This window comes from Pristiophorus japonicus, chromosome 19 (assembly GCF_044704955.1).
Source record: "Pristiophorus japonicus isolate sPriJap1 chromosome 19, sPriJap1.hap1, whole genome shotgun sequence".
Lineage (NCBI taxonomy): Eukaryota > Metazoa > Chordata > Chondrichthyes > Pristiophoridae > Pristiophorus > Pristiophorus japonicus.
The window spans coordinates 28,995,238-29,019,906 of record NC_091995.1 but is presented as its reverse complement, the minus strand read 5'-3'; the positions used below and the strand labels follow the sequence as shown (position 1 = coordinate 29,019,906).

The window sequence follows — 24,669 nt, the reverse complement described above, 5'->3', positions numbered from 1 at the left end:
AGGCCCAGCGGCAGCGAGAGGCGGCGGCAGTTGGTGAGGCACGAGTCCGGGGTCGGAGGCCCATAAAAGGCCCAGCGGCAGCGAGAGGCATACTTGTGCAGCTACAGGGAGAAGGCAAAAAAGAAGTAGAAAAAATCAGAAAGGTGATGTCACAGCCAGGGGGGTAAGTTATTGGCTGGTGATTGGTGAGTAGTTTTTCTTTCTTCTCTTCTCTAACAGTGAGTAAACTTTAGCATTGTTGTTGCATATCTAAGGGTTAAGTCATGACAGGAGAGCTCGGTAGCGTGTTATGCTCCTTCTGTACCATGTGGGAACTCGGATGACTCCAGTGTTCCTGACGACTACGTGTGCGGGAAGTGTATCCGCCTCCAGCTCCTGACGTTGAGGAGTTGGAGCTGAGGGTGGATTCACTCTGGAGCATCCACGATGCTGAGAATGACGTGAGTAGCACGTGTAGTGAGTTGGTCTTACCACAGCCAGATAGGGAATGGAAGACCAGCAGGAAGAACAGTGCAAGGAAGGTAGTACAGGGGTCCCCTGTGGTCATCCCCCTGCAAAACAGATACACTGCTTTGAGTACTGTTGAGGGGGATGACTCATCAGGGGAGGGCAGCAGCAGCCAAGTTCATGCCACCGTGGCTGGCTCTGTTGAACAGGAGGGGAGGAAAAATAGTGGGAGAGCGATAGTGTTAGGGGATTCAATTGTAAAGAGAATAGATAGGCGTTTCTGCAGCTGCAATCGAGACTCCAGGATGGTATGTTGCCTCCCTGGTGCAAGGGTCAAGGATGTCTCTGAGCAGGTGCAGGACATTCTAAAAAAGGAGGGAGAGCAGCCAGTTGTCGTGGTGCACATTGGTACCAACGACATAGGTAAAAAAAAGGGATGAGGTCCGACAAAACGAATTTAAGGAGCTAGGAGCTAAATTAAAAAGTAGGACCTCAAAAGTAGTAATTTCGGGATTGCTAGCAGTGCCATGTGCTAGTCAGAGTAGGAATCGCAGGATAGCGCAGATGAATACATGGCTTGAGCAGTAGAGAGGGATTCAAATTCCTGGGGCATTGGAACCGGTTCTGGGGGAGGTGCGACCAGTACAAAGCGGACGGTCTGCACCTGGGCAGGACCGGAACCAATGTCCTAGGAGGAGTGCTTGCTAGTGCTGTTGGGGAGGAGTTAAACTAATATGGCAGGGGGATGGGAATCAATGCAGGGAGACAGAGGGAAACAAAAAGGAGACAAAAGCAAAAGACAGAAAGGAGATGAGGTACAGTGGAGGGCAGAGAAACCCAAGACAAAAAACAAAAAGAGCCACTGTACAGCAAAATTCTAAAAGGACAAAGGGTGTTAAAAAAACAAGGCTGAAGGCTTTGTGTCTTGCAAGGCGTATCCGTAATAAGGTGGATGAATTAACTGTGCAAATAGATGTTAACAAATATGATGTGATTGGGTTACAGAGACATGGCTCCAGGATGATCAGGGCTGGGAACTCAACATCCAGGGATATTCAACATTCAGGAAGGATAGAATAAAAGGAAAAGGAGGTGGGGTAGCATTGCTGGTTAAAGAAGAGATTAATGCAATAGTTAGAATGGACATTAGCTTGGATGATGTGGAATCTATATGGGTAGAACTGCAGAACACCAAAGGGCAAAAAACGTTAGTGGGAGTTGTGTACAGACCTCCAAACAGTAGTAGTAATGTTGGGGAGGGCATCCAACAGGAAATTAGGGGTGCATGCAATAAGGGTGCAGCAGTTATAATGGGTGACTTTAATATGCACATAGATTGGGCTAACCAAACTGGAAGCAATACGGTGGAGGAGGATTTCCTGGAGTGCATAAGGGATGGTTTTCTAGACCAATATGTCGAGGAATCAACTAGAGGGGAGGCCATCTTAGACTGGGTGTTGTGTAATGAGAGAGGATTAATTCGCAATACCGTTGTGCGAGGCCCCTTGGGGAAGAGTGACCATAATATGGTGGAATGCTGCATTAGGATGGAGAATGAAACAGTTAATTCAGAGACCATGGTCCAGAACTTAAAGAAGGGTAACTTTGAAGGTATGAGGCGTGAATTAGCTAGGATTGATTGGCGAATGATGCTTAAGGGGTTGACTGTGGATGGGCAGTGGCAGACATTTAGAGACCGCATGGATGAACTACAACAATTGTACATTCCTGTCTGCCGTAAAAATAAAAAAGGGAAGGTGGATCAACCGTGGCTATCAAGGGAAATCAGGGATAGTATTAAAGCCAAGGAAGTGGCATACAAATTAGCCAGAAATAGCAGCGAACCTGGGGACTGGGAGAAATTTAGAACTCAGCAGAGGAGGACAAAGGGTTTGATTAGGGCAGGGAAAATGGAGTACGAGAAGAAGCTTGCAGGGAACATTAAGTCGGGTTGCAAAAGTTTCTATAGATATGTAAAGAGAAAAAGGTTAGTAAAGACAAACGTAGGTCCCCTGCAGTCAGAATCAGGGGAAGTCATAACGGGGAACAAAGAAATGGGGACCAATTGAACAAGTACTTTGGTTCGGTATTCACTAAGGAGGACACTAACAACCTTCCGGATATAAGAGGGGTCAGAGGGTCTAGTAAGGAGGAGGAACTGAGGGAAATCCTTATTAATCGGGAAATTATGTTGGGGAAATTAATGGGATTGAAGGCCGATAAATCTCCAGGGCCTGATGGACTGCATCCCAGAGTACTTAAGGAGGTGGCCTTGGAAATAGTGGATGCATTGACAGTCATTTTCCAACATTCCATTGATTCTGGATCAGTTCCTATCGAGTGGAGGGTAGCCAATGTAACCCCACTTTTTAAAAAGGGAGGGAGAGAAAAAAGGGAATTATAGACCGGTAAGCCTGACATCGGTAGTGGGTAAGATGATGGAATCAATTATTAAGGATGTCATAGCAGCGCATTTGGAAAGAGGTGACATGATAGGTCCAAGTCAATATGGATTTGTGAAAGGGAAATCATGCTTTGCAAATCTTCGAGAATTTTTTGAGGATGTTTCCAGTAGAGTGGACAAGGGAGAACTAGTTGATGTGGTATATTTGGACTTTCAGAAGGCTTTCAACAAGGTCCCACACAAAAGATTAATGTGCAAAGTTAAAGCACATGGGATTGGGGGTAGTGTGCTGACATGCATTGAGAACTGGTTGTCAGACAGGAAGCAAAGATCAGGAGTAAATGGGTACTTTTCAGAATGGCAGGCGGTGACTAGTGGGGTACCACAAGGTTCTGTGCTGGGGCCCCAGCTGTTTTCATTGTACATTAATGATTTAGACGAGGGGATTAAATGTAGTATCTCCAAATTTGCAGATGACACTAAGTTGGGTGGCAGTGTGAGCTGCGAGGAGGATGCTATGAGGCTGCAGAGCGACTTGGATAGGTTAGGTGAGTGGGCAAATGCATGGCAGATGAAGTATAATGTGGATAAATGTGAGGTTATCCACTTTGGTGGTAAAAACAGAGAGACAGACTATTATCTGAATGGTGACAGATTAGGAAAAGTGGAGGTGCAACGAGACCTGGGTGTCATGGTACATCAGTCATTGAAGGTTAGCATGCAGGTACAGCAGGCGGTTAAGAAAGCAAATGGCATGTTGGCCTTCATAGCGAGGGGATTTGAGTACAGGGGCAGGGAGGTGTTGCTACAGTTGTACAGGGCATTGGTGAGGCCACACCTGGAGTATTGTGTACAGTTTTGGTCTCCTAACCTGAGGAAGGACATTCTTGCTATTGAGGGAGTGCAGCGAAGGTTCACCAGACTGATTCCCGGGATGGCGGGACTGACCTATCAAGAAAGACTGGATTAACTGGGCTTGTATTCACTGGAGTTCAGAAGAATGAGAGGGGACCTCATAGAAACGTTTACAATTCTGACGGGTTTAGACAGGTTAGATGCAGGAAGAATGTTCCCAATATTGGGGAAGTCCAGAACCAGGGGTCACAGTCTAAGGATAAGGGGTAAGCCATTTAGGACCGAGATGAGGAGGAACTTCTTCACCCAGAGAGTGGTGAACCTGTGGAATTCTCTACCACAGAAAGTTGTTGAGGCCAATTCACTAAATATATTCAAAAAAAGAGTTAGATGTGGTCCTTACTACTTGGGGGATCAAGGGGTAGGGTGAGAAAGCAGCAATGGGGTACTGAAGTTGCATGTTCAGCCATGAACTCATTGAATGGCGGTGCAGGCTAGAAGGGCCGAATGGCCTGCTCCTGCACCTATTTTCTATGTTTCTATGTTTCTACAGGTGTTTCGAATGAAGTACCCGAACTACATCCTCAAGGATGGCAGATGCCTGTGCGTGGATTTTTTTAATGTGTGTTAGCCGTTGCACACCAGGGAGGCGATATCATAAACCACAAGGTCACCTCACCAAATATACTTCTCCCAGATCTATATTCCTTATAAATCGGTTGTGTCATGATTGAATCCATCAAAAGCGGTGCCAAGGAATTGCATCACCTGCAGTTCTCAGTATCAGCATCATACACTCCCAGGGCAGGTACAGCACGGGTTAGATACAGAGTAAAGCTCTCTCTACATTGTCCCATCAAACACTCCCAGGACAGGTACAGCACGGGTTAGATACAGAGTAAAGCTCCCTCTACACTGTGCCATCATACACTCCCAGGACAGGTACAGCACGGGTTAGATACAGAGTAAAGCTCCCTCTACACTGTGCCATCATACACTCCCAGGACAGGTACAGCACGGGTCAGATACAGATTCTCTAACATAAACATTTTCAACTATAAAACCCTTTTAAGCTGGCAGGACAAATTAGTAAGGCTGTTTTAAAAAGCATATGGGATCCATTGCTTTATAAATAGCAGCATAGATTACAAAAACACGAAAGTTATAAATCACTGGTTAGGCCTCAGCAAGAGTATTGTATCCAATTCAAGGCACCACACTTTTGAAAGGTTGTCAAGGCCTTGGAGAGGGTGAAGAGGAGGTTTACTGGAATGACACCAGGGATGAGGGACTTTAGTTTTGTGGCAGGACTAGAGAAGCTAGGATTGTTCTCCTTAGAGTAGAACAGGGTAAGGGGAGATTTAACAGTCATGTTCAAAAACATGAAGGGTTTTAATAGAACAGATAGTGTGGACATATGCAGACCGCGGCAAAATAAAATGGAAAGACCCCCAAGAGTAAGGTTAAGGTGCCTTAAACATAAAATTAATTATCAATTGAAATTTGATTAGTCATGTTTCCTTAGCATCGCCAGTAACTAGAATGTACTAATCAGCAGGGTACAGACAAAATGTAATCAAGGAAATAGGACAGATTGTAACTAGAATAACCCAATCACCAGGGCAAGGACAAATGTGTAGTCAAAGGAGATGGGACAGATTATAGAATAGTATAAACCAGGAGGAGAAACCTCACCTAGGCTGTGGGAACCTAGGCTGCGAGAACCTAGGACCAACACTGGACAGAAGCAGGGATCAGGGAAGAGACCCTTGAAGGAACAGTGTCAGGACCGGATTGATCACCCGTGGACGTATTGGGTCACTATGAGAGTATTTTGAGCAGAAAGGAACACCCTTTGGAACGCCTTTCTGCAGAGTTAAGCAGAGTTAAATAGAGTATAAGTAGTGAGTCTTGTGCTTCATCTGTATTGGAGAACAATAGAGTATAAGTAGTGAGTTTTGTTCTTCTTCTGTATTAAACGAACATTAACGGTACTGTCATTGTCCAGTGTGTAATTTGATATTTAACTCAGGAACCGTCGCAGGCAACTACTAGTCACACGACTAGCGAAATTGCCATTTGTGCAACAGATAGGAGTAAACTTTTTCCCACTGGCACAAGGACACAAATTTAACATAATTGGCAAACACATCAGAGGGCAAGATGAGGAGAATTTTATTTATATGCAGCACGTTGTGATCTGGAATGCACTGCCTGAAAGAGTGGTGGAAACAGATTCAATAGTAACTTTCAAAAGGGAGTTGGATAAATATTTGATAGTGGAAAAGTTTGCTGGGCTATGGGGAAAGAGTGGGGCTCGTGGGGCTAATTGGACAGCTCTTTCCTTCTGTACTGTAATTCTAAGATTCTAACCAGCATTTTATAAAGGTTTAGCATAACATCCTTTACTCTATATGCCTCGAGTTATAAAGCCATGGATGCTGTATGCTTTTTTTTTAAGCAGTTTTATCAACTTGTCCTGCAATCTGTAATATATCATGGTAACAATGACATCTAGCTCTTTCCATTCACATAGTCATTGTCAAGTGCCAGAAATTGAAGCTAGGTCATTGGGGTGCAATGTCCTGTGGGGCATAATCGTAAAGTAACCCCATGAAATGATGCCCTTTCATGTACCCAATATGCCGATGTTTATTTACGTCCAAGTTTATTGCCAATTTCATTTGTATATACTGAAATGTAAGGATCAGTGTAAACATTCAGAGCCTGGGGACAGTGCCAAGCTCACACCATATATTTCTTCTCAAGTATGAACATTAAAGTTTCGCGCCGCCCAACCATCATCCAAGCACATCGGGCACATCATCGAATCATAGAATGAGGCCTTTCAGGCCATCCTGCTTGTGCTGGCTCTTTGTTGGAGCTATCCAATTAGTCCCATTCCCCCTTCTCTTTCCTATACACCCTGTAATTTATTTCCTTCAAGTATTTATCCAATTCTCTTCAGAAAGTTACGATTGAACCTGCTTCCAGCGTTTCAGCCAGTGCATTCCAGATCCCAACAACTCGCTGCGTAAAAAAAAATGTTTCCTCCCATTGCCTCTGGTTCTTCTGCCAATCACCTTAAATCTGTGTCCTCTGGTTACCGACCCTTCTGCCAATGGGAACAGCTTCTCCTTACTTGCTCTATCAAAACCATTCATGATGTTGAACACTTCTATCAAACATCCCCTTTACCCACTTTGCTCGAAAGGGAACAACCCCAGCTTCTCTCGTCTCTCCACGTAACTGAAGTCCCTCATCCCTGCTACCATTCTAGTAAATCTCTTTTGTCCCCTCTCCGAGCACGTCTAATAATATGCAATCGTGCAAGTTGTCAATTTTTGAAACTGATGCCATAAAAATGCATTCAAAAGGGCCAGAATGCACAGAGCAGGTTTGAGCTGGGATTGAGAAAAAGAATGACTGGAAAACAAACAATCACAGTAAACCACCAGGGAGTTGATATATTGAGCCCAGCTACGTTCGGGGAACAGGGATTGATGGGCAGGTGTAACAGACAAGCAAGCCCCAGATGGGCAGAGGAAATGTTTCAAGGACACCCTCAAAGTCTCCTTGATAAAGTGCAACATCCCCATTGACACCTAGGAGTCCCTGGCCAAGGACCGCCCTAAGTGGAGGTAGTACATCTGGGAAGGCACTGAGCACCTCGAGTCTCATCGCCAAGAGCATACAGAAATCAAGCACAGACAGCGGAAGGCGCATGTGGTAAACCAGACTCCCCACCCACTCTTTCCTCTAATCATTATCTGCTCCACCTGTGACAGAGACTGTAATTCCCGTATTGGACTATTCAGGCACCTAAGAACTCACTTTTCGAGTGGAAGCAAGTCTTCCTCGATTTCGAGGGACTGCCTATGATGATGATGATGTAACAGGGCGAGGAATTTGGGGCGGAGCGCAGTTACATGCGTGACTCACTTGCACCCGAGTTTCCACAATCATTATATGTGCCCCAGTCTCACCGGCCGTGGATACGTGGAAGATTCCAGCCCCTTATTTTGTAGGGGGCCCCCCCCTAATACAGGTCTCACCTTTAGAAGCTGCGTCCTCTCCCGCATCGACTGTATTTCCTCGAGCGCCTGCTCGATACGGGCGCATCTCGTGGAGATGAGAGCCATGTTAGCCACCAGCTGACTAACCACAGCCTGAGCCTCACCCTTCAGCCTCTGGATCAGGGCACGCTCCCTCTCCTGGAGAAACCGCTGCAGCTCCGCAAACTCCGCCACCATCTGATCCTGCAGGCAGCTCGCATGTTCCTGGAATGGTTGGCGCAAAGTCGTACGTCGCCGTTAATATACCGAGGCTCCTGATCAACAACAATCAAGCAAGTCCACATTTCCGACAGCCATCTCATAATCAGTCATCAACCACCAACATGACAAATGCAGATGGTCCGGTCAAAGATCCCGTGTCACTCTTTCGAAGAAGAGCAGGGAAGTTCTCCCCGGTGTCCTGGCCAAAATTTATGCCTCAACCAACATCACCAAAACAGATGGTCTGGTCATTTATTACATTGTTATTTGTGGGAGCTTGCTGCGTGCAAGGGCATGGTAGCATAGTGGCAATAGTACTGAACGAGTCATCCAAATGCCTGGGCGACTGACCCAGTTCAAATCCCACCACGGCAGCTGGGGAATTTAAATTCACTTCATTAAGTAAACCTGGAATTAAAAACTAGTATTAGTAATGTTGACCATGAAATGGCCTGATTGTCATAACAACCCATCTGGTTCACTAATGCCCTTTAGGGAAGAAAGTAGGGTATTAGGGTCCAGACCCACAACAATGTAGTTGACACTTCACTCTCCTCTGAAATGGCCTAGCAAATCACTCAAGGTTAATAAATGCTGGCATTGCCAGCAACACCCACATTCCGTGAATACATTTATTAATAATAACTTATTTATATAGCGTCTTTAACATGGTAAAACATCGCAAGGCACTTCACAACAATGTTACAGACAAACAGATAAATTTGACACCGAGCCACAGAAAAAATTAAGGCAGATGACCAAAAGCTTGTTCAAAGATGTAGGTTTTAAGGAGGAAAGGGAGGTAAAGAGGCATAGATGTTTAGGGAGGGAGTTCCAGAGCTTAGGGTCCAGGCAGCTGAAGGCACGTCCATCGATTGTTGAGCAGTTATAATGAGGGATGCTCAAGAGGCCAGAATTTGAGGAGCGCAGACATCTTGTGGGGCTGTGAGGCTGAAAAAGATTACCGAGATAGGGAGGGGCAAGTCCATGGAGTGATTTGTAAACAAGGATGATAATTTTGAAATAGAGGCGTTGTTTAACTGGGAGCCAATGTAGCACAGAAAGCACAGGGGTGATGGGTGATCTTGACTTGGTGCAGGTTAGTACACAGGCTGCTGAGTTTTGGATTACTTCAAGTTTACGTAGTGTGGAATGTGGAAGGCTGACCAGGAGTGAGTTGGGGTAGTCAAGTCGAGAGGTAACAAAGGCATGAATGAGGGTTTCAGCAGACGCTGAGGCAGGAGCGGAGGCGGGTAATGTTACGGAGGTGGAAATGGGCGGTTTTAGTTATGCCGCGGATATGTGGCCAGAAACTCATTTCAGGATCAAATATGACGCCTAGGTTGCGAACAATCTTGTTCACCCTCAGTTTGATGCTAGGGAGAGGGATGGAGTCAATGGTTAGGGAACGTAGTTTGTGGCGGGGACCAAAAATAATAGCTTTGGTCTTCCCAATATTTAATTGGAGACCATTTAGAACATTTCTGCTCATCCATTACTGTATGTCGGACAAGCAATCTGACAATTTAGAGACCATGGAGGGGTCAAGAGGAGGGGTGGAGAGGTAGAGCTTGGTGTCGTCAGCGTACATGTGGAAACTGACTCCGAGTTTTCAGATGATATCGCCAAGGGGCAGCATATAGATGAGAAATAGGAGGGAACCAAGTATAGATCCTTCGGGGACACCAGAGGTAATGATACGGGAGTGGGAAGAGAAGCCATTGCAGGAGATTTTCTGGCTACGATTAGATAGATAAGAATGGAATCAGGCAAGTGCCGTCCCACCCAGGTGGCCGATGGTGGAGAGGCGTTGGAGGAGGATGGAGTGGTCAACGTGTCAAAATCTGCAGACAGGTCGAGGAGGACGAGGAGTGATAGTTTACCTTCGTCACAGTCACAAAGGATGTCATTTGTGACTTTGATGAGAGCAGTTTAGGTACTGTGGCAGGGGTGGAAATCAGATTAAAGGGATTCAAACATTGATTTCATGGAAAGATGATCATGGATTTGGGAGGCAACAACACGTTCAAGTATTTTGGACAGGAAAGCGAGATTGGAGATGGGGCAATAGCAAGCAAGCAAAGTAGGGTCAAGGGTTGGCTTGTTGAGAGAGGTGATGACAGCAAGATTTTAATGAGAGGGAAACAGTACCTGAGGCGAGAGAACTATTAACAATGTCGGCTAAAATGGGAGCCAAAAAAAGGAAGTTGGGTGGTCAGCAGTTTAATGGGAATAGGGTCAAGGGAACAGGAAGTGGGTCTCATGAACAAGATGAGCTTGGAGAGGTCAAGAGGGGAGATCAAAGAGAAACTAGGGAAAGATGTGAGTATAGGACTAGGGCAGTGGGAGCGTCAGATGAAGTTTGGCCCGGTGGGCTAGGGGAAGGAAGGGAACTCGCAGAAGCAGCTGATCGGATGGTCTCAATCTTTGAGACAAAGAAGTCCACGAGCACACTTGTTGTTGGAGGCGAGTGGGACAGGGAAGAGGGGTTTAAGGAGACAGTTGGCAGTAGCCTGAGGTTATTTTTGCAATCCAGAATGATCCTGGAATAGTGAGCAGTTTTGTAGACAAGAGTAAGAACCGATAGTGTTTTACGTGTTCGAGCCAGATCTGGCGGTGAATGGCTAAACCAGTTATCCGCCACATGTGTTCAATTCTGTGCCCTTTTGACTTGAGGGAGCAAAGATGAGGGCTGTACCAGGGGGAATGATAAGGGTGAGAGAGAATAATCATTTCTATAGGGACTAGGGCATCAAAGGTAGTAGTGAGGGTGTGGTTGAGCAGATTCGCTGAAGAAATGTGATTGTTAAAAGAGGGCCAAAGGTTGGACAGTTTCGAATTGATAAGAACAGTTGTAATAGAGTTTGGAGAGAATCTGCTGTTTCATTAGCTGTAAAGCATTTTAGGACATCCTGAAGTTGTGACAGGCGCGATAAATATGTAAATTATTTATTTATGATCAAAAGCAGCCACAGTGCTGTTAAATTTGTGCTTGTGTATCTTTTATCAACAAGTTAATAGGCAAATAACATTAATACTGTGCGTTATGGAGGATTGTCCTTTCACTTTACATCCATCTTCATCTTTTAACTGGTTGTATTAAATAAGAGCAGGTAGATTATACTGCATCTATTTGCAACACCAGATTTCTGGTTGGTCCCCTTGGAGGACAAGACACACTCAACAGTTTGTCTGGAATGTGTAATTTGATCCAGTCTTGCTGAACTACAGAATGTGGAAGTATAGTTATCTTAATGAAGATACTCTGTTAAAAGTATTCTTCAATTGTAATTATAGTTGTCCTTGACTGGTAAAATAAAAGATGTTATACTCTAATTAGTGGGTTAGTTCATTCTTTGGAGTTTTATGTTTTTTTTATCCTTTAGGAATTGATAAAAATTCTTTCATTCTGAAAGAAGTGTTTGAGGGTCTGTGTGTGTGGTGTGTGGGTGTGGGATCCGTGTGTGGGGGTTCGGTGTTGGGGGGGGGGGTTTCGGTGTTGGGGGGGGGGGAGTTCGGTGTTGGGGGGGGGGGAGTTCGGTGTTGGGGGGGGGGGAGTTCGGTGTTGGGGGGGGTTCGGTGTTGGGGGGGGGTTTGGTGTTGGGGGGGGTTCGGTGTGGGGGGGTCTGTGTGTAGGGGTTCGGTGTGTGGGTGCAGGGTGTGTGTGTGGGGGTTCGGTGTGTGGGTGCAGGGTCTATGTGTGGGGTATGGTGTGTGGGTGCAGGGTCTGTGTGTGGGGGTTCGGTGTGTGGGTGCAGGGTCTATGTGTGGGGGTTCTGTGTGTGGTTTCAGGGTGTGTGTGTGTGGGGGTTCGGTGTGTGGGTGCAGGGTCTGTGTGTGGGGTTCGGTGTGTGGGTGCAGGGTCTGTGTGTGGGGGTTCGGTGTGTGGGTGCATGGTCTGTGTGTGGGGGTTCGGTGTGTGGGTGCAGGGTCTATGTGTGGGGGTTCGGTGTGTGGGTGCAGGGTCTGTGTGTGGGGCTTCGGTGTGTGTGTTCGGTGTGTGGATGCAGGGTCTGTGTGTGGGGGTTCAGTGTGTGGTGTGAGGTCTATGTGTGGGGATTCGGTGTGTTGGTGTGGGGTCTGTATGTTGGGGTTCGGTGTGTGGGTGCAGGGTCTGTGTGTGGGGGTTCGGTGTGTGGGTGCAGGGTCTGTGTGTGGATGTTCGGTGTGTGGGTGCAAGGTCTGTGTGTGGGAGTTCAGTGTGTGGGTGTGAGGTATTTGTGTGGTGTGAGGTCTATGTGTGGGGGTTCGGTGTGTGGGTACAGGGTCTGTGAGTGGGGGTTCGGTGTGTGGGTGTGAGGTCTATGTGTGGGGGTTCGGTGTGTGGGTGCAGGGTCTGTGTGGGGGTTCGGTGTGTGGGTGTGAGTTATTTGTGTGGGGGTTCGGTGTGTGAGTGCAGGGTCTGTGTGTGGGGTTCGGTGTGTGGGTGCAGGGTCTGTGTGTGGGGGTTCAGTGTGTGGGTGCAGGGTCTGTGTGTGGGGTTCGGTGTGTGGGTGCAAGGTCTGTGTGTGGGGGTTCGGTGTGTGGGTGCAAGGTCTGTGTGTGGGGGTTCGGTGTGTCAGTGTGAGGTATTTATGTGTGGGGTTCGGTGTGTGGGTGCAGGGTCTATGTGTGGGGTTCGGTGTTTGGGTGCAGGGTCTGTGGGTGCAGGGTCTATGTGTGGGGTTCGATGTGTGGGTGCGGGGTCTGTATGTTGGGGTTTGGTGTGTGGGTGCGGGGTCTGTGGGTGCAGGGTCTATGTGTGGGGTCCGATGTGTGGGTGCAGGGTCTGTATGTTGGGGTTTGGTGTGTGGGTGCAGGGTCTATGTGTGGGGTTCGATGTGTGGGTGCAGGGTCTGTGTGTGGGGGTTCGGTGTGTGGGTACAGGGTCTGTGTGTGGGGGTTCGGTGTGTGGGTGCAGGGTCTGTGTGTGGGGGTTCGGTGTGTGGGTGCAGGGTCTGTGTGTGGGGGTTCGGTGTGTCAGTGTGAGATATTTGTGTGTGGGGTTCGGTGTGTGGGTGCAGGGTCTATGTGTGTGGTTCGGTATGTGGGTGCAGGGTCTGTGAGTGCAGGGTCTATGTGTGGGGTTCGATGTGTGGGTGCGAGGTCTGTCTGTTGGGGTTTGGTGTGTGGGTGCGGGGTCTGTATGTTGGGGTTTGGTGTGTGGATGCAGGGTCTATGTGTGGGGTTCGGTGTGTGGGTGCGGGGTCTGTCTGTTGGGGTTCGGTGTGTGGGTGCAGGGTCTGTATGTTGGGGTTTGGTGTGTGGGTGCAGGGTCTATGTGTGGGGTTCGATGTGTGGGTGCAGGGTTCTCACATTGTAACTGCTTTATAAACTGCTGATGGGTAACACATCAGATTTAACAATGTAACAGCCAGTTTGTTACCTATAAAATCTCACCAGGGTTTTGGAGATCTTCAGTCCTGTTGCAGTGTGGGTTTCGCGATATTCCTTCAGTCTGTTCTGGAGCAGTTGAATCGAATTCGCCTTGAAAAGAAAAAAAATATTGGTAGTGTCAACTTGGCAGCTCCCATTTGGAGACTTTTAAGTTAATGTAGAGTTCTTAAAGGGGCAGTGCCCCCAATTTATTCCCCGCCATCAGAAAAAATGGTCAGCGGTCCATGTTTGTTCACCAAGTACTCAATGCGATGATGGAACTCGGGTACATACTTCGGCACACGGATTGCGTGCGGCAAATATGGACCTGATTTTTTTTTGTCCACCTCTCTTTCTATTTGTCCCCTCCTTTGCCTGATGGAGCTGATCGCCTCATTTCTGTGGGAACTAACGATGAGTGTTCAACTCGCCCACTTAAATCTGCTCTGTTATACTCAAAGTGGGCGGTAATGCAAAAAAAAGAAAAGATTTGTATTTCTTTGGCACCTCTCACCACCTTAGAACGTCCCAAAGCATTTTAAAGCCAACTAATGAACTTTTGGAGTGAAGTTGTTGTTGTAATGTGGGAAACGCGGCAGCCAATTTGCGCACAGCAAGCTCCCACAAACTAACCTCAGCATGGCTTGTCGGTTTGATGGGACACTGGCCAAATAATGTTTTCTCTGGTACTGTTGATTGAAGGATAAATATTGTCCAGGAAGCAGGGAGAAGTCCCCTACTCTTTTTCAAAATAGTGGCCGTTGGATCTTTTACATCCACCCGAGTGGGCAGGTGAGATCTCCAAAATGTCTCATCCAGAAGATGGCACCTCGGACAGTGCAGCGTTCCCTCAGCACTGCACCGGAGTGTGGCCTAGATTTATGTGCTCAAGCCTCTGGAGCAGGACTTGAACCCACAACCTTCTGTCTCAGAGGCGAGAGTGCTTCAACTGGCACATTTGGTGCACCACAATTGGTTGCAGCACCCCTGGGGTAGGGCTGTGGAACAAAATCAAGATAAGGTTTCTCTCCTGATCATTAGCCAGTGACACCCTTGTCGGAGTCAACATTGGCCAGCCTACCAACTCTTATTGCCCAGGGGCATGCATGATGAGCGAGCACTTGGGAAGAGGGCGATGAGGGTGGCCAGTGTCCCATCAAACCGACAAGCCATGCTGAGGTTAGTTTGATGGGACACTGGCTGGTGGATGGTGGTGGAGTAGAAGAAATACATTGCACCCGAAGAGGCCTCGCAAATGCCGGTTCTCGGTGCATCTTTTGACAGATCCAACGCATCACTGCAGGAAGGACTTCCGCAAGGCAGAGATTGAGCTATTTGCCCAACTCCTGCCCAGTGAATGTCCTTCAAACCCTTACACCTGGTAAAAGCAGGTGTATAGCTTACTTTTACCAGTGTAAGAATTTAAAAACATAGAAATATTTAATTTAATCACTCATTTTTATATTTACAAACCCTGTCCATTATGGTAAGTTTATTTTTTATCACTATTAAAACAAACTTTAAAAAAAAATGCTTTTTTCTAAAACATTTAATTATATTTATTTCAATTAAATTTTAAATGTGAGTTGTTTTTAATTGTGTTGTGTTTCTGTGTTTTGGGGGGGGGGGGGGTATTCTCATTGATAGTAATGGGAGCTCATACAAACGGAGTTCCCATTATTATCAATGAGAATACTTGATGTTCATTGGTGGTCCAGGCCCACGTGACTCCAGGATTCAAATACGTACAAACATACGAAAAATGACGGGCAGGTAAAGTCCATCTGGCCCATCGAGCCGGTCACACACAATTGTGATCCCTTATGTATCAACATATAGGGGTTAAAATTGTGGTCGGAGGCTACCCGTGGGCAATTGCCTCCGACATGAAACATTTCTACAAATTTACCTGGTGGTCCCGGAGAAGCGTGGGATTCCGGTCGGGAGGCCGTCTCTTCTCGCGCCTCGAAGTGCACTCCCGTCCTCCAGGTTCCAACGCAGAAGGTGCAGTCACGTGTGACTGCTCAGCCAATCAGGTACAGTATTCCACAGCTTTCTCATTAATAGCAATGGGAACTCCGTATCTACCAGTTCTCACTGCTATTAATGAGAAGAAAAACCCAAACACAATAAACATATTACAAAATAAAAAACACACCTCACATAATGGAAATTAATTAAAATTAAAATTAATAAATATCTTAGAGAAAAAAAAATGCGGAGTTTTTTTTAAAAGATTTTGAATTATGGTTAAAAATAAATGTAACGTAGTGGGCAGGGTTTTTAAAAATATTGTATTTTTTTAATTTAATTTTATTATATTTTTGTATGTTTTTAAACTCTTACGCCTGTAAAAGTAGGCTATACACCTGCTTTTTCAGGTGCAAGAGTTTTGAGGACAGTTGCTGGGCAAGATATGGGTAAATACCGCAATCTTGCCCTTGCAAACGTCCGCGCTCCCGAGATACGGAGGATCTGTCAAGCTCCAGCTTGACCGATCGGAAAAGCCAGTTTTCAGCGCATGCACATTGTGCGCTGAAAACCGGCTTTTGAGATGCCTTCCCGGGTCCGTACACACTCCGTACGGACCCGAGGAGGCCGGGATATCCAGCCCCTTGACTCCACCCCTGAAAGACATGTTCCTGTATGCTGGACTGCGAAACCATGCCTCCGACCAGAATCGTACATTCCTCCGGGACCACCAGGTATTTTCGTTAAAACAATTTGGGGTCGGAGGCGTTCGTCTGAAGGAAGCCTCCGACGGCAATTTTCCCCTCGGTGCACTAAATATCTGCCAACGCTCTTACCTTGCAGACCTCATAAGCATCCTTCACCACCGTGCAGCTGTGGTCCCTGTGCTCCTCAGACCGTGAGCAAGCCCGGCAGATGAGTTCCAGGTCATCGGAGCAGAAGAGCCGGAGCTCCTGGTGGTGGAGGCTGCACTTGAGCGGCACCTCGGCCGCCCCCGGCCGCCCCAGCCGCTGAAAGCCCTCCACGATGTTAGCCAGCAGCCGGTTGGCCTTGACCTCCAGCCTGCCGGTTTCCTGGCGGCATTGGGGGCAGGAGATCCCCCCGGCTTGACCCGACTGCGTCCAGGTGGCCAGGATGCAGTCCTTGCAGAAATTGTGGCCGCACACCAGGGTCACCGGCTCGCTGAAGAAGTCGATGCAGATGGGGCAGCTCAGGTCAGCGCTCAGGTTGTCGGCCATCTCTTGCCTTTTACATCCAACTGTGGCCCTCGCCATCGGGCTCGCTTTCTCCCTCTGTCTCGTTCTGTTTCTCTCTTTCTAGCTCCCTCTATCTCGGTCTTTCCTGCTCTGCTATCTGTTCCAACTTGCCAATCTATCTATTTCTCTCTCTCCCTGTCAGTTTTTGTAGGTTTCTCTCTCTTTCTCTGCACAGTCTTTTTCTAAGTGTTCATCATTCTCTCTCTCTCTCTCTCTCTCTCTGTCAGTTTCTCTTTCTGTCTCTCTCCCTCTGTCAGCCTCTTTCTATTTTTCTTTCTCTATCTCCTTCTTTCTCTTCACAGACTTTCTCTACTTGTTCATCATTCTCTCTCTCTCTGTCTGTCAGTTTCTCTTTCTGTCTCTCTCCCTCTGTCAGTGTCTTTCTATTTTTCTTTCTCTATCTCCTTCTATCTCTGCACAGTCTATCTCTACTTATTCATCAGTCTCTCTCTCTCTCTGTCTGTCTGTCACTGTCTCTTTCTGTTTTTCTCTCCTTTCTCTGCACAGTCTATCTCTAGCGTCATCAGTCTCTGTCTGTCCGTCTCTCTCGCTCTCTCCCTGAAGTGCCTTGCTCGGGTCTGTGCGAACGTTCTCAGTTGCGGTGTCTCGATCTCAGCACCACTTCCTCCTATTAACATCTCTGGCTATTGGTTTCATTTCCATATAAGTGCCGTAAAACACTTCATGGGGAATTCCGACGGCGTTGCACAAAGCACGGCAGTTGCAGAGACCTTTGTACAGGATGTTTGCAGATTAGAGAGAGGCAGAAATCCACGTGACATTCACAGAGGGAGGGACAGTCAGAGAGTCCAAACCGACTCTTTGCAACCTATTGTTGTCCGAGCGGAGAGTCTCAAGGCGTTCCTGGCGGTGAATTTGCGGTGGCTCTACCCACCTGCCTCTGCATCAACAAGCAAACCTATTTCGTGCCCCCCTATCCTGAGCATTGAGGAGAAGTCCATTTCAAGTTCCACACTATGTGGCGGACTCCCAAAGGCTTTGAAAGAAACCATTCCGTTGTTAAGGGTGGCTAATATGGGCGGCTTTCCAACATCAGAACAAATGGGGGGGAAAAAACTAAAGGAGCTAACCGTCTTAGTCTCAATGCTTCAGACATTAGTGCAATGCTTGAGGCTGCTACATACTAACCTGGGAGTATTTTTTTTAGTCGTTCATGGGATGTGGGCATTGCTAGCAAAGCCAGCATTTATTGCCCATCCTTAATTGCTCCTTGACCATTTCACAGGGCAGTTAAGAGTCAACCACATTGCTTTGGGTCTGGAGTCACATTTCGGCTGGCAGATTTCCTTCCCCAACGGACATTAATGAACCAGATGGGGTTTTCTGTCAATCCGATAGTTTCATGGTCACCATTACTGATACTAGCTTTTTTATCCCAGATTTATTGAATTAACTGAATTTAAATTCCCCAGCTGCCGTGGTGGGATTTGAACTCACGTCTCTAGATCATTAGTCCAGGACTCTGGATTACTGGTCCAATAACATAACCACTATGCTAATGTACCCCTAAATTTGATAGGCCAGTGTAGCAGGAGCTTTGCTTTGTGTCCAACCCATTACAAGAGTGACTGCATTTCAAAAAGGAATCTCAAAGTACTTTGGGATGTCCTGAGGTTGTAAAAGAACATAAGAAATAGGAGCAGGAGTCGGCCATTTGGCCCCTCGAGCCTGCTCTGTCATTTAATAAGATCATTGCTGATCGGATCTTGGCCTGAACTCCACTTCCCTGCCTGTTCCCCATAACCCTTGACTCCCTTATCTCTCAAAAATGCCAAGATATCAAGTTCTTTCAAGTCTTCCTTTTCTTGAAGCCCGCTGTGGTCTGAAATGCCCAGTGAGATCAGCCCAACAGAGTAATTCAAAGGTCAAGTGTATCAGAGGGGCGACACGCAGGCTGCTATGATACTGAGAAAAAAAAGCACGAAATCATATCTGAAATAAAGGTGTTTCTAGATACGTAGGTGTTTCTAAATATAAATAATCAGTTTAAATATAGACTGTCAAAACTGATGGGGAATACCACACAGTCAGGTCACAGAAATAATCTGAGTACTGGTTCAATTATAGACGGCATAATACCTATGCTGGGAGTGTCCCACATGGTGTAACATACAGGCCGAAGTGTGAAATTCCCCTTATATGGTGCACGTATCTGCTTGGTTCTGGAGTTTACGACCCGCTCCAGGTTTTATCACAAAGAAAGAGTTAAAGACTTGGATTGAAGTAGCGCCTTTCTTCACCATCGGACGTCTCAAATCGCTTTACAGCCAATGAAGTACTTTTTGAAGTGTAACTTAGGAAACGCAGCAGCCAATTTGCACACAAGCAAGCTCCCACAAACAGCAATGTGATAATGACTAGATAAACTGTTAATGTTATATTAATTGAGGGATAAATATTGGCCAGGACACTTCCCCTGCTCTTCTTCAAAATAGTACAGTGGGATCTTTTACATCCACCTGAGACAACCGATGGGACGGCTTTAACGTCTCATTCAAAAGACAGCACCTCCAACAGTGTAGCACTCCCTCAGCATTGCACTGGAGTGTCAGACCTAGATTTATGTGCTCAAGTACCTCGAGTGGGACTTGAAACCACAACCTTCATTACTCAGAGGCAAGGGTGCTACCCGCTGAGCCACAGCTGATACTGACAGCTGCTACAAAGTCACAAGGTCAATGGGGACCAGACTCTTGGCCCTTTTCTGAACTGCCCTTGTGTCTCAGTGACCAGAAGTGAACTCTTCCCTCAAGGTGCAGTCTGACTAGTGCCCGGTGCTCTTTGTACACAACTTCCTCCGACTTATGCTCCTTCAACTCACATACCGATCCTGAAATCCTGTGTGCAACAGCAACTTGTCTTTATATAGCACCTTTAACATCGTAAAACGTCCCAAGGTGCTTCACACAAGCGTAACCCACACAAGGAGATATCAAGGCCGGTGACCAAAAGCTTTTTCAAAGAGCTAGGTTTTAAGGAGCATCTTAAAGGAGGAGAGAGAGGGGTAGAGAGACGGAGAGGTTTAGGGAGAGTATTCCCGAGCTTTGGGGCCTCGGCAGCTGATGGCACGACCACCAATGGTGGAGCGATTAAAATCGGGGATGCTCAAGAGGCCAAAATTGGAGGAAGGCAGAGATCTCGGGAGGTTGTAGGGCTGGAGGCGATTACAAAGATGGGGAGGGCAAAGCCATGGAGGGAGCCAATGTAGGTCAGCGAGCACAGGGGGTGATGAAGGAATGGGGCTTCGTGTGAGTTAGGACATGGGCAGCACATTATTGGATGAGTGTAAGTTCATGGAGAGTGGAAGATAGGAGGCCGGCCAGGAGAGCGTGGAGGTTACGGATGAGGAATCCTCGCCAAAATGCCATCAATGGCCATCTTCAACCATTGATGCCTTTTCTCTCGGGGCTTCCACCAGACTCCATCAGTGTTCCGGCAAGAGAACTCCTCAGGGCCACTTTGTTTAACTAATTGTTGTCTTTCCCGAGCTGCCTCCTCGGATTCAACTTCCCCTGCCAGTGTGTGTTGCAATCCTGAATACACATCGTTTGTGTCCCATAGACTGCCCGGATCCCCGTCCTTCGTAGGTTTATACTTCTTTGCAAACAGTCCAACTGTGTTCTTCCCATGTACAATGTAGCAGGCATTTCTTCCCCCAGTGTCTGTAGTATCACTAACACACCAGTGCAGGAGGAGTGGGGGGCATGGGGAGAGTTCTCCACTGTGACATCAGCAGCTTGCATTTACATAGAACATTTAACAGAGTATAAAGTCCAAAGGCACTTCGGAGGAGCATTATCAAACAAATATTTGGCTTGCAGATTATCTGGTGATTATCACATTTGTTTGTGGGAGCTGGCTGTGTGCAGATTGGTTGCCATGTTTCCTACATTACAACAGTGACTACACTCCACAAAGTACTTCATTGGCTTTAAAGTGCTTTGGGACGTCCGGTGGGTCATGAAAGGCGCGATATATCTGAAAGTCTTTCTTTCTTACATTAGGTGGTATTAGGACAGATGACCTAAAGCTTGGTCAAAGAGATACGTTTTAAGGAGCACCTTAAAGAAGCAGAGAGAGATAGCGAGGTGGAGAGGATTAGGGAGGGAATTCCAGAGCTTAGGGCCTATGCAGCTGAAGGCACGGCCGCCAATGGTGGGGCGAAGGAAATCAGGAATGCGCAAGAGACCAGGATTGGAGGAGCGCAGACATCTCAGAGGGTTGTCTGGTAGGAGGAGGTTTCAAGATAGGGAGGCGGTGAGGCCCTGGAGAGATTTGAACACAAGGATGAGGATTTTAAAATCGAGGTGTTGCCGGACCGGAAGCCAATGTAGGCCAGTGAGCACTGGTGATGATGGGTGAACAGGACTTGGTGCGATTTAGGATAACCTCCGTCAAAATCACAGCACAAAATAAAAACTGACTTCTGATTGTCTTTCATTCCTTCACTAGGTAACAAGCTGAAAGCGGAAAAAAAAGAACACTTGCATTTATATTTCATATCGCTTGGCATTTCCTTGGCAGGGAATTAAATATGGCCAGGGTGATATCCTGGACTAGTTTCGATTGCCTGGATGGGTCAGAGAGAAATTTTCCCAGTTTTTTTTTCCCCTAATTGACCTGGGTTTTTATCTGGTTTTTGCCTCTCCCAGGAGATCATATTGCTATGGTTGGGGTGGAGTGTAAAATGTTTTGGTGCAAGGGGTATCGCAGTCGTGTGGGGCGGACTGGTTGGGCTGGGTGCTCTTTACCTTTCCGCTATTGTTCATCGTTCATAGGTTTATTATGTAACCTTCAGGGCTGCTGACCGAGGGTCGTGCGGCTCTTTGTCGGCCGGCGCGGACACAATGGGCCGAAATGGCCTCCTTCTGCGCTGTTGATTTCTATGTTTCTATGTTTGTATTTCACAGACAATACTCTGAAAGCAGTGACTGTTGTTATGAGGCAGACTGAGGCGGCAGCCATTTTGTGCACAGTGCAAACATCAATGAGGTAACTGGTTCATCTATTTTTTTGTAGTGTTGAAGGTTTAGGGAGATGTTATGTATGCATGCCTACAATGTTATGAATTACTGTAATACTGAATGTACCTTCACCCTGTACACACCTTACCGGTACACCAGAGGGTGCTGCTACTGGAGACCTAAGGGTCACCTGAACACTGCAGGTAACCCAGTATAAAAGGGAGCTCACCTCTTGGTGTCCTCAGTCTAGGAGCTGCAATAAAGGACTACAGTCTTCACAGTTTAACTAACATACCCCTGCCTTGTGGATTCATTAACAGAGTGCCTACATATACAATAACTGGCGGCGAGGTCACGAACGACATGCACAACATGTCAAATCTCAGCAACTTTCAACAATTCACTGATGGGGAAGATTGTGATGCCTTCATGGAAAGCTTAGAACACTTCTTTATTGCCAACAACCTGGATGGGGACACACCGGCCACACTGCTGAACAAGCGCAGGGCCATCCTGCTTAGTAGTTGTGGGCCCACTATCCATGGCCTCGTCAGGGTTCTTGCTAGCCCCAGCAAAGACAACAACCAAGAGCTATAGGGAACTTGTAACCTTAATACAAGAGCAACTAATTCCAAAGAAATCATCCTCACAGCCAGGCACCGGTTTTACACTCACCGACGACCCGAAGGCCAAGAAATTGCTAAGTATGCTGCAGATTTAAGAAGATTGGCTGCACCATGTGATTTTGGCACTAAGGGACATATTTGTTATCGGAATCGGCCAGGAGGACCTCCTCCACAAACAGCTCTCTGTGGACATCACAGTCGCCCTGCAGAAGGCAATTAAAGTGAGCCAGGCCTACATGATTTCGGCCGGCAACTACAGGCAAATGATGATCCACACCCTGGACTCTAAACTAATGAGTGCAGTGAACCGAATGGCAACTTCTAAAGGCAGAAATGCTGCCCCTAATCCCGCAACCCTGAGTTCGCCACATGGGGCCAATCGGCTAGCCCTGTGCTGGCGCTGTGGAGGAAACCACAGGGCCCACCAGTGCCGCTACAAAGACTGTACCTGCAAAGGCTGCAATGCGAAAGGTCACCTTCAAAGAATGTACAGATAAAGCTTTACTCACCGCGTCGCTGAAGAGTTGGCTGATCACCGGGGCTCCGACACAGATGAAGAGGAAGCTGCTCAACCCCTGGAAGAAGAGTATGGAATTTAGACCTGCTGCACCGAAAGTTCCCCATGGAAGATGGAAGTAGACATCAACAAAGTTCCAGTTTCAATGGAGATCGACACAGGAGCGATCCACTCTTTGATTAGCCAGACGACCTTTGAACCATCAAACGATCAAAACTGTCTCGTATCCAGGCGAAGCTGTTCACCTACACCAAAGGTAAAATCCCAGTTGTTGGCAGCGTGGACATCCAGGTCTCCCAGGGCAGCGTGATGAGCAAACTCTCCCTGTGGATCGTTGCCGGCGATGGTCCAACGCTGCTGGGAAGAAGTTGGATGAAGCAGGTCCAAGTCGGTCGATGTGACCACGCCCTCCGATCTCCAGCGATCGACACCCCCCACAGTCCCAAACATGGATCAATCGCTGCACCAAGAAATCCTACCGTCCAGCTCAACTGCAGCAGCGACTTCACAACACCATGGCGAGATCACCCAAACCGAACGTCCAGACTTCACCTTCCGGGCCATGGTAGGACTCCAAGGGAAGAACATCATTGAAAAAAGTGGATTCCCGACGTCTGTGGCTGAACCTAAGAAGGAAAAGATCACCACAACCTAGCTGGAGGCGAGCAAGAAGATGGCGGCCGCACCACGAGGCGAAGAACCTAAAATCAAAATGGCCACAACCAGACCACGAGGGGCAGCATTGGAGGAGCGACACGTGGCACCGAGCAGTGAACCGGATTGGAAGGCCCCCATAAAGGAGACCGGTAACCCAAAGAATTTAAAGGGACAGTTTTACTCTAAAGATGACAAGGACTTTAAAGTTAAAAATGCAGTTAGCGAATGCAGGTATGATAATGTAACGTGGAATTGTGATGCCGGAATAACTGATGAGTAAAATGTAAGTGATGTTAAGAACAAGTTTGTAATGCTTAATGATGATGATAGAAATTTAAAAATGACAAATGTAACCATGTATGGAGAGACCGAGATACAAGAAAGTGATGTAGATGCTGTAAGTAACAATGTAAACAGAGATAACAGTGTAGACTCGACTATGTATGATCGGAGCCAATGTGTCATGTATACAGGAAGTAGACTGTTAAAGGACACCGGGTTCGACAGGGACAATGTAAATGCTAGAGGAATCCCCCCGTGGGAGACCCACAGGTCCAGCAGGCTACCTGACCATGGAGCCTGGACTTTTGGGACAAATGTGATGCCCCAGGAAGGGCACACACACACACACACCCAGTGGGAGCAGACCCACTGCAGGGACAGTGGTCAATGGGCAGCACAGCCACCACCACTAGCAACCTGCCCCAGACCGGCCCTACACCCCCGGGCCACCAGGGCCAGCACCAGGAGCGAGAGGCCAGCACCCTCCAGTTTTCCTGGCGGACTCTGGGATGACCAGAGTTTCATCACCAATGGAGGACAAGGAACCCACACAATCCTTTGGCCCTGCCCACCACCACATACCAACACTTACCCACTCTACAAAGTATGTACCCTATCCACTGCACTGACTCCCCCACTGAGGGATCCCACAACAGTGACATCCACATGTGGTGTCTGTGTGTGAGGGGGGGAATGTATGAGGCCAGCCTCAAGCACAGGGATCACACCTGGTACCCACACAACCCTCACCAAAACCTCCTACAGCCTACTATTGATTACCGCGCCAGGTCATGGCAACAAGAACTTGAAAAATGCTTAGGAGGGAGTGTTTTTATGTATGCATGCCTACAATGTTATGAATTACTGTAACACTGAATGTACCTTCACCCTGTACACACCTTACCTGTACACCAGAGGGTGCGGCTGCTGGAGATCTAAGGGTCACCTGCACACTGCAGGTAACCCAGTCTAAAAGGGAGCTCACCTCTTGGTGTCCTCAGTCTAGGAGCTGCAATAAAGGACTATAGTCTTCACAG

The 24,669-nt window shown here is 47.3% G+C and overlaps 1 protein-coding gene and 1 long non-coding RNA gene across 2 annotated transcripts in view; one reads left to right on the top strand and one right to left on the bottom strand.

Annotated features, from left to right (window-relative positions):
- LOC139229816 (zinc-binding protein A33-like) overlaps positions 1 to 17,291 on the bottom strand; it is a 27,057-nt gene extending 9,766 nt beyond the window's left edge. The window contains exons 1-3 of the mRNA XM_070861408.1: positions 16,146 to 17,291; positions 13,363 to 13,449; positions 7,762 to 7,986 (exon numbers count right to left, since the gene is read on the bottom strand). Coding sequence (XP_070717509.1) covers positions 7,762 to 7,986; positions 13,363 to 13,449; positions 16,146 to 16,583 — 750 coding nt within the window. The 5' untranslated portion in view covers positions 16,584 to 17,291. The remainder of the gene's footprint in view (positions 1 to 7,761; positions 7,987 to 13,362; positions 13,450 to 16,145) is intronic.
- LOC139229817 (uncharacterized) lies at positions 15,900 to 24,669 on the top strand. Its single transcript, XR_011587815.1, has 3 exons — positions 15,900 to 16,043; positions 21,497 to 21,578; positions 21,871 to 24,669. It is a non-coding gene; the product is annotated as an uncharacterized lncRNA (long non-coding RNA).